The sequence below is a fragment of the Bactrocera neohumeralis genome, unplaced genomic scaffold, assembly GCF_024586455.1.
Source record: "Bactrocera neohumeralis isolate Rockhampton unplaced genomic scaffold, APGP_CSIRO_Bneo_wtdbg2-racon-allhic-juicebox.fasta_v2 cluster11, whole genome shotgun sequence".
Classification (NCBI taxonomy): Eukaryota; Metazoa; Arthropoda; class Insecta; order Diptera; family Tephritidae; genus Bactrocera; species Bactrocera neohumeralis.
The window spans coordinates 17,873,191-17,883,110 of NW_026089624.1; the positions used below are offsets into that span (position 1 = coordinate 17,873,191).

A 9,920-nucleotide genomic window follows, 5' to 3' on the forward strand; every position below is an offset into this window, starting at 1 on the left:
CGAAAAGATAAAGGAATTGCTGTAGCAGTTGCCTCTTCCGGAATAGCCGCCACTCTGCTCAATGGTTGTCGAACGGCACATTTGGTGCTTAAACTGCCATTATACTTAGCCCATGAAGAAATGCCAGTCTGTAATATAAGTAAAAACAGCGAGCATGGGCGTATGTTGCAGCAATGTAAATTATTAGTTTGGGATGAGTGTACCATTTCCCATAAGAGAGCAATTGAAGCTCTAGATCGGACTTTGAAAGACATCACGAGTAATCCAAATATCATGGGGGGATGGTGGTACTTTTAGCGGGCGATTTGAGACAGACTTTTCCGGTTATCACTAAAGGCACCCCTGCAGATGAAATAAATGCGTGTTTAAAAGCGTCAACGTTATTGGTGCACGTAAAAACGTTTAGTCTGTCTACAAATATCAAAGTGCAACTACACAATGATGTACAATCTGGACAATATGCTGCTGCTCTTCTTAAAATTGGAGAAGATTGTATGGCAAAGGATGGTAATGGCATGATTAGATTGGATCGTGAATTCTGCAATGTTTTGCATAATCCAGATGATGTAAATAACTTCGTCTATAGCGAACTGCTAACTAATATGAGGAATAGAGAATGGTTATGTGAAAGAGCAATTTTAGCGCCGACGAATGAAATGGTGGGACAGATAAACGAGCAAATTATGTCACGGTCAGGTGATATTGTTGAGTTTTTCTCTGTAGACACTGCAATGGATACTGAACAAGTAACATCATACCCTGTAGAATTTCTTAATTCTTTAGAGCTGTCGGGAGTACCTTCAAACAAACTAGGCGTTCCTGTCCTTTTAAGGCGGAATTTAGATGCACCAAGAAATGGCACACGGTTGCAAGTAACATACCTCGGTCGCAATATTGTAAAAGCAATCATTATGACTGGAATGGAAAAGGAGTGAATTTTTTAATCCCCCGTATACCCATAATTCCGACAGATTCGCCATTCCAGTTTAAGAGATTACAGTTTTCCGCTGAAAATCGCATTCGCTATGACGATAAATAAAGCTCAGGGGCAACCATTAAGAGTAGCCGGCATTAATTTAGAAAATAGTTGCTTTTCTCACGGACAATTATATGTGGCTTGCTCACGTGTTTCAAGTCCACAGGATCTCCATCTGTTGGCCAGAGAAGGAAAAACAAAGAACATAGTTTACAAAAATGTACTACAAGTTAGTATGTACTTCCTACACAGTCGATGTTGCGGATGTCACACTGTCTTACATCGGGGGTTGGCAGGTAGGTAGTTAGTAGTATTTTAAATCGATTTACATTATTTACTTTTTATATTTACTACGGAAACATTCGGAGCTATCCATTATGTGCTTAGGTTGCTTTTGAAGAAATTTTGATGTGAAGTTGAGGACCGGAACACGATAGTGGGACATTGTTGCAGGGAGACTTACAGCCGGGAGAAAACGAAAAAACTTATGCGGACGAAGTCGCGGGTGAAAACTAGTAATATATACAGTGGCTCCATCGCATAATCGGACAATAATTTTTCTAACATAAATGTCCTCCAAACATTAAAATAAAAAAGCAGAATGTGTTGACAAACCTCCGGCTCTATGGAATTCCATGCCTGCAATAAGGCCTCCCTTCGCTAACCTAACGTGTTAGACTTTTTTGATACACTCTTCTAGCTAATTCCTCCCACAAATGCTCGATTACATTAAGGTCAGGGCTCTGCGGTGGTGTTTGTATTAGTTTAGGGCAGTTGTGTATCAACCACAGCTTTGCAACGCCCGATGTGTGCTTGGGGTCGTTGTCTTGATAAAAAGCTAAATTGTTCGCGATACCCAACTTCTCTGCCCTTTGCTTAACATTTTCCATCAAAATATTGAGATAGCCAAATTTGTCCATTTTACCATCAATAAAATGCAAATTGCCTACTCCAGCACTTGACATGCATCCCCAAACCATGACAGAGCCCCCTCCGTGCTTCACAGTAGCTTTTGTATTTTTATGAGCAAATTCGGCATTTGGTTTACGCCACACAAACATTTTGCCATCTGATTCAAGCAAATTAAATTTGCTTTCATCAGTGAATAAAACCTAAAAACAGGGAAAACTATCGAAATAAATGTATTTTGAGATGAAATAATGTGAAACTACCTGATTCCGAAAGTCTTCTGATTTTAACAAAAACTCCCTAGCATATTTTAGCCTTTTGTTTTTATTTTGATGGCTAATGAAAGGTTTTTTTCGTGCAACTCTACCATGGTAATCGTATTTGTGTAACGTATTACGAATAGTATTTAGGCAGACATCTTTTCCACTTCGATTTTTTAAAGAGATTTTAAGTTCTTTTGACGTTTTGAAAGGATCTTTTGCGACTTCCTTTACTATAGAAAGCTCTTCTCGCACAGATAATATCTTGTCTTGACCTTCTCTGCTTCTATTAGCCAATCTGAACTCATGATGGAACCTCTTGATCACATCATGGACCGTGGATTTGCTTCTTCCTACCACTTCAGCGATTACATTAAGGTTTTACCTTCACCATTCAATTTCACTATAAGTTGCCTTATTTCGAGCGAAGTTTACTTTCCGTTTGGAGCCATTTTAAAAATAATTCACAAAATTCTAAACCCTTTTGCGACTAAATAAAATTTATGACTAAATAAGACCAAAAAATGTGATTGTAAAGTGCGCATTTACAAAATAACGGCACATTTAGCATTGCTATTTTCACTTGTCCGATTATTCGATGAGTGCAAAAAATTGAGATATTAATGTTTTGCTACTCAAATTTGCAGTTATCATAAAGGATAGCTGTTGTTTTTTATTGATGAGAGAAACTGTATTATGAAGTGTAAAAAAAAGCAAAAACAATACATTCTGCTTTTTTATTTTTATGTTTGGAGCACATTAATCCTCTAATATATAAAATTCTCGTGTCACGGTGTACGTTATTGAACTCCTCTGAAACCGCTCGACCGATTTTCGTGAATCTTAGCGTACATATTATTGCTCTATTCGGAAATACCTTGATATTATACCTGGAATGCATCGTCAAAGAAATAGTTGCGCAGACAGCAATTCCAACCAGTAGATTAACATCCACGTGTGTTATCAACTAATGCATTAGGACAAATTTACACAATCCACCCAATAAACGACGATTGTTTCTACCTTCGGTTGCTATTGATTAATGTACGCGGTTCAACTTTATTTAAGTCATTGCGGTGTGTGCAAATTTTGGAGAAGTAAGCCAGCAATTACAATTGCTGGAACATGTTAATCACTGGAATGAAAATAAAGTACGCACACTTTTCGCTATAAACATTTAGACAAATCAGCCTTCAAATCCGCGTCTAAAAATTGGAAATGGATCAATTCCGGTGGTTCGATATCAATTCCATCTGTCGTTTATCAATTCACGAAAGATGAACTCATCACGAATGTTCGAACATTGGCCAAATTATTATAACTATGATTCCTTAAGTGCTAATGCAATGTTAGCTGCCAAAAATACCGATGCTGTTCACTTAATCTAGAAGATTCAAAGTCAAACTCCGGGAGACTTGCTCTCATACAAATCGATCGATCGTCTTGACAATGAAGACGAGGCCGTGAATTATCCAGTGGAATTTCTAAATTCTTTGGAGAGGCTTGGTATGCCATCGCATCATTTGCGTCTCAAAGTTGGATCTGTCGTTATTATGTTCCGCAATCTGCGCTATCAAATACAAGGAGGTAGAATGCTTGATTCTACGAATTCCTTAGAGTTCTAACGATTTGCCATTTCAATTCAAACGTATTCCGTTTCGAGTGAAAATTGCATTCGAGATGGCAATCAACAGGACACAAGGATAGTCGCATAGTGTGTGGCATAAATTTGGAAATGCTATGTTTTTCACACGGTTAGATATACGTGGCGTGCTCACGAGTTGGAAAACCATCTTTTCTGTACATCGGAACAAAAACCAAAAAATGTTGTCAAAACACTTAATTTCACGCAGGACAACGGCTGCGGGGAGAAAGAGCACTTCAATGAAACGAATAATTTGCGGACACGTATAACACTTCGATTCAGTATTTACTTTGGATTCACTTTCATTTACTTAGAGAAGTTCAACTAAATAACACTTAATTTTTGTAATCGAAAAGAATTCAGTACTGTTGTGAAATGAAATATAATTGTTCCTTTTCAAATATAAACCAAAGCAAAAAAAAATTTTATCTTTTAATCACCAAAGGAAATGTTACATAAAACGAAGCAATTTGTTGGCGAAACGGAGTTCGCCGGGTTTTCTAGTATTAGATAAACTTCTGTCCGATTATGTGATGGAGCCACGGTATATATAAAAGAAAGTTGTTGTTAGTTACACTATTTATAACTCAAGAACGGCTGAACCGATTTGGCTGAAAATTGGTGGGGAAGTAGCTATTAGAACCAGGGTAAGAACATAGGATACTTTTGCTTTTTTTAATTTTACTAGCGGTTATTTGCAATTTCTTATTTTGTCGGTTTTTATTGGTTCTTTATTATTTGATTTTTCTGTGTTATTAATGTATTAATGTCCACGCCTGGCTCAGATATGGCTGGAATAGGTACTCCTTAGCCCTGGAGTTAGGACTATGAAATTAGAGGGATCTTGCGAGAGTATGGGCGTGAATGGAGAACGGCGTCGATTCGTGGAGTAGAGAATTCTTCATAATTAATTTCATGATTTGTATAGCTGATGTCCATAACCCACCCATATGAGGATTGCTTGGATAGATGCGATAAGAGCGACCTTTGCCTTTTGTAAGTGTAGGAGCGTCACTGCATCGCATTGGGAGTATGGTGATCCCTTAACTTCCTTTCGAGATTTTCTTTATTTTTTAAAATTTATTAAAAGTGAGGATTTTTCGCCACCGCTCTAGGATTTGTTAAGAATTCAGAATTTTTTTTAATTTTGGCAAAAGCCATCCTGCGGGACCGAAAAGTTGTTGCTTTTAATATATAGACTTTTTTGACAAAATAAGCAATTAAATTTGCTTTTGCAATTTGTATATGTATGCGCATGTGGCAGGCAATTTGTGCAAAGTCTTTTTGACCTGACAAAATTATTTCGTTCATTAATCTTTAAGCTTTTAAGCTTCTCGCAAGATATAAGTTTATGCCCTCTTATACATAGCTCGCGGGACGTGTGGTTTTTCTGTTTGGATATGAACGAGTGCGTTTTGTGAAAGCTTTTGTTTAAATGTTTGTTGCTTCTAGCTTGGGGTCTATTGAAGCTTCTATTTTGGTCGTGTTTAATGCTCTTAGTTTTGATTATTGTTTCTTCTAGCCTTTCCGCAATTTCATATTGAGTAGTCAGAAAATCTTTCATTTGTTGCCACTTTGGGCATCTTCTTCTTGATGACGAATTTTCTGGTAATGCTGCGGTACATATGTTTACAAGAATAGGGTCCCAGTTGTCTGGGGAAATATTAAGTGTCGATTGTACCGACAAATAATTTGAAACAGTGGATTCTAGTGTGATTAATTCTTCTCTTGTTTCTTTCTTTTGTCAACTTCATTAGTGTCGTTACTTGTTTATCGACCAGTATTCTTTCGTTTTCGTATCTAGCTTTTAAAGCTTCCCAAGCCCAATTGAAATTATCGTCATTTAATGCGAACTGTTTAACCCTGGTCGAGACCAACGGTCTGATACACTTAGTCGAGACCTATGGTGCTTGGCTAGGCCAAGTGGTGTTTATATACATTTGTATGGAAATACGTGTTGTATTTACGCTCATATATGAGCAATATAGATTCATTTTTGAAATTTCTTACCTCTCGATTTGGTTGAAATCAAATTGACTGCCTTGTTCACGCTTGGCGTGGCAATAGCGTTCACAAAAAATGTAACATTTTGAGAAAATTACATTTTTTTGCTCTAGCGGCTGAAGTATTTGACCTAGGTGGCTCAAATAAATTGCACCGGTTAGGTAATTTAAAAAGCTTTCAGGAAATGTATAATTCGCCCCCAAGGCCCCACCGGGGGCGTGGCAATAGGCGAAAATAGGTTTTCACCATGTCTCCCCTTTTGTTTCACTACAGTTGGGGGTATGGGGCCAGGGGGATCAAAACCATTTTGCGAGTTAGTTCACCCCTGGGGCTTTCAGGAAAGGCCTCAACCTCCCTTCTGTCTCTACCAGGGGCGTGGCAATAGCGTTCACAAGAAATGTAACATTTTGAGAAAAATTACATTTTTCTTAACCTTTAAAACGCTCTAGCGGCTGACGTATTTGACCTGAACGTGAAAACAGATAAATCAACCGTGCAAAGTGATAGAAACATACCAAAGTTCATATATTTTCATACAAAATATATGGAGTCTAGCCAAGCACCATTGGTGCACTAAGGTGAAATATTATAATATCCTATTTTCGTCCTTTTCGATACGATATTCTTGAATTTTTTTTTTCTGAATTCTATAGACAATAAAATTCTAAGAAGCTACCTGGAAGCGCAAGCCGTTTGCTACACTCTAAATATATTTAAAAAACATTTAAAAACAAAATATGCCTGGCCAGACCCGAGGGTCTCGATGAGGGTTAACTATTTCGATTGCTTGACCTTTTGTTTTGTATCGGAGGTGATACAATTTTTGTGCTTTTGATAGTTGTGGATGGTTGATGTAAACGGCTGTAAACATGTCCCGGAATGACGACCATTCTTCATAACCTCTATAAAATGTTTCTTTGTCGATATTGTTGCATTTGTGGCAGCTCTACTCTCAGATGTAGAGTAGAGACAATTGCTTTTATTAGCTTTAATTGATCGGAGATCACAGCTTTCGTTTCTTCATATTGGTCTAAGCAGTTTTCATATATTGCGTAAGCCGATTGTTTTAAATTTTGTGGTAGGTCTGAATTGTCAGATTCTACTATGGCGTCATGAGCCGCTTAAAGACGAGTCCAGAAATTTTTAAGATGTTGGCTTTTTATTTCTAATAACGATTCAGAGTTTTCTTGAATCGGTGAAGAGGCAGATCTAATGCAGTATCTTGTTAAACTATCACTTTCTGAAATAAATTTAGCAACCTGTTTTGGACGTGTAGTTCCCGCAGGTGTGTTTTGATTAGTGATGCTTTAACCATTTTTGCATAATAATATTATTTATTTATATTTCAGTTCGAAAATATATTTGAATTGTTATTTACCATAAAAAACCGCACTTTTTATTTGTTAAAATATTTTATGTCCGTATGATTTATATTAGGTACACCGTAATACTTGGACTTGTATGTATGTATGATGTGCTTATGTTTTGTGCAATTGAGAGCTCGCTGAAGAGATCAATGCGCTATTTACATAAGTATGCACGAATTGTTTCTGTGTTTATGATTATGATCTGTTCGTAAGCAATTGAGAGCTCTTTAGATAGATCAATTCGCTTTTTGTAAGAAATCCTGCTTGTTTTTGTTTGTCAAAGAACAAGAGGTATTGCCGAATATATGCCAATGTGGACTTTGAAGATTTATATGTTTTAATATAAGTACATACATATGTATGTTTGTATATACAGTGTTTACCAATTATGTATATTTTATTTAACTGATTTTTTCTATTGGTTTTAATAAATGTATTTTGTAATATGCCGTTCTACTTTATCTACCGTTTAGTTATTTATAAAAAAATCGCCTGTTTTATTTTGAAAATTAATTATAATTAAATAATTCGATATTTAGTACCCAGTGTAGGGTATGCTAGCACAGGCTGATTCTATCCCGTACATGTACATATGTATGTTCGCACTGGGAAGAGAGCGCGAAAGCGAATTGGGTAATATCCCTGTATGCTCCCATATACACTTTGTTAATATATTTATTTTCTTTCTGTTTTGTAATGTATTTGGCAGATTGAATGCCGTATGTTTCTGTATACTTGTACTTATATTTTTTTTTTTCGCAAAGGTGAGAGAGCGAGAAAACGGAATGGAAAAAGGGTATTCTCCTTTGTTAGTGTATATGTAAATATGTATTTTTAACACAAAATGTTAGGAAATGTATTTATAATGTATGTATGTATATATTTACTTTATATATTTTGTGCCAATAAACATACATATATGTATGTATGTTTGCATTTAATTTTATTTGCTGATATTGCTAGTTGTGTTTTTAAATTTTCTTTTGCTTATTTGTTTATCCTGCTTACTATTTTTCTTTATTGTTAATACGCTTTTATTAGCTTCACTTGTATGTATGTATGTATGTATGTAACTTTTTTAAGTGGTGCTGAAACCTAGAATATTTGAGCGACACTGTAGGAAGGCGATAGTAAGTTTAAGACCTCACCAAAAAGATGCGCTTAAAAGTATGCAACACCTATATAAAACTAGTTTTGGTGATATTCGAATAGCATACTGAGTTGGGCGTCGACCGTTCATAAGATTCAAGGTTGTACCAGAGAACGTACATTTATAAATATACGATATATATGTTATAAATATACGTTCTCTGGTTGTACAGTAGATCATGCAGTAATTTATTTGGGCTCTCGACTGTTTGCTCCTGGACCAGCTTATGTAGCACTTAGTCGTTGTAGATCTTTGGACGGTGCTCGAATTGAAGAACTAGACTGTTCAAAGTTGACAGGTAAAACCCCACGTAACATTGAAGCTTTAGAAGAAATAATTCGATTAAGAAGTAATAATTCGTAAAGTCGTGAATAGAACTTGGTCGCAAATAATATAACAATTAGTCAATGAAAGGTTACGAGTAGATATTAAATGCTGCCTAATTATCGATTTACTTAATCCATACTACATGTCATAGTTCATATTTTAACAACTTTGGAGTTTCTCACATCAAACTAAAAAATTAAAAATAAATATAGTTTAAAAAAACTAAAAAACACGCTTTTAAAACATATCAAACTAAAAAGTGAAAAATAATTCCTGCATTATTGTAAGAAAAGCGTGGGGTGCTTGGTCATATATCGAGCATTTTATTGTCTATAGAATTCAGAAAAAAAAATTCAAGGATAACGTATCGAAAAGGACGAAAATAGGATATTATAATATTTCACCTTAGTGCACCAATGGTGCTTGGATAGACTCCATATATTTTGTATGAAAATATATGAACTTCGGTATGTTTCTATCACTTTGCAAGGTTGATTTATCTGTTTTCATGTTCAGGTCAAATACGTCAGCCGCTAGAGCGTTTTAAAGGTTAAGAAAAATGTAATTTTTCTCAAAATGTTACATTTCTTGTGAACGCTATTGCCACGCTCCTGGTAGGGACAGAAGGGAGGTTGAGGCCTTTCCTGAAAGCCCCAGGGGTGAACTAACTCGCAAAATGGTTTTGATCCCCCTGGCCCCATACCCCCAACTGTAGTGAAACAAAAGGGGAGACATGGTGAAAACCTATTTTCGCCTATTGCCACGCCCCCGGTGGGGCCTTGGCAGCGAATTATACATTTCCTGAAAGCTTTTTAAATTACCTAACCGGTGCAATTTATTTGAGCCACCTAGGTCAAATACTTTAGCCGCTAGAGCAAAAAAATGTAATTTTCTCAAAATGTTACATTTTTTGTGAACGCTATTGCCACGCCAAGCGTGAACAAGGCAGTCAATTTGATTTCAACCAAATCGAGAGGTAAGAAATTTCAAAAATGTATCTATATTGCTCATATATGAGCGTAAATACAACACGTATTTCCATACAAATGTATATAAACACCACTTGGCCTAGCCAAGCACCATAGGTCTCGACTAAGTGTATCAGACCGTTGGTCTCGACCAGGGTTAAACAGTTCGCATTAAATGACGATAATTTCAATTGGGCTTGGGAAGCTTTAAAAGCTAGATACGAAAACGAAAGAATACTGGTCGATAAACAAGTAACGACACTAATGAAGTTGACAAAAGAAAGAAACAAGAGAAGAATTAATCACACTAGAAT

At 36.2% G+C, this 9,920-nt stretch overlaps 1 protein-coding gene across 1 annotated transcript; it reads left to right on the plus strand.

The window, feature by feature from the left end:
* Window positions 1-281: 281 nt before the first annotated feature.
* Window positions 282-935, plus strand: LOC126766034 (uncharacterized). Its single transcript, XM_050483738.1, has one exon. It carries the CDS (start codon window positions 282-284, stop codon window positions 933-935), a length of 654 nt encoding a protein of 217 aa, XP_050339695.1.
* Window positions 936-9,920: the final 8,985 nt, after the last annotated feature.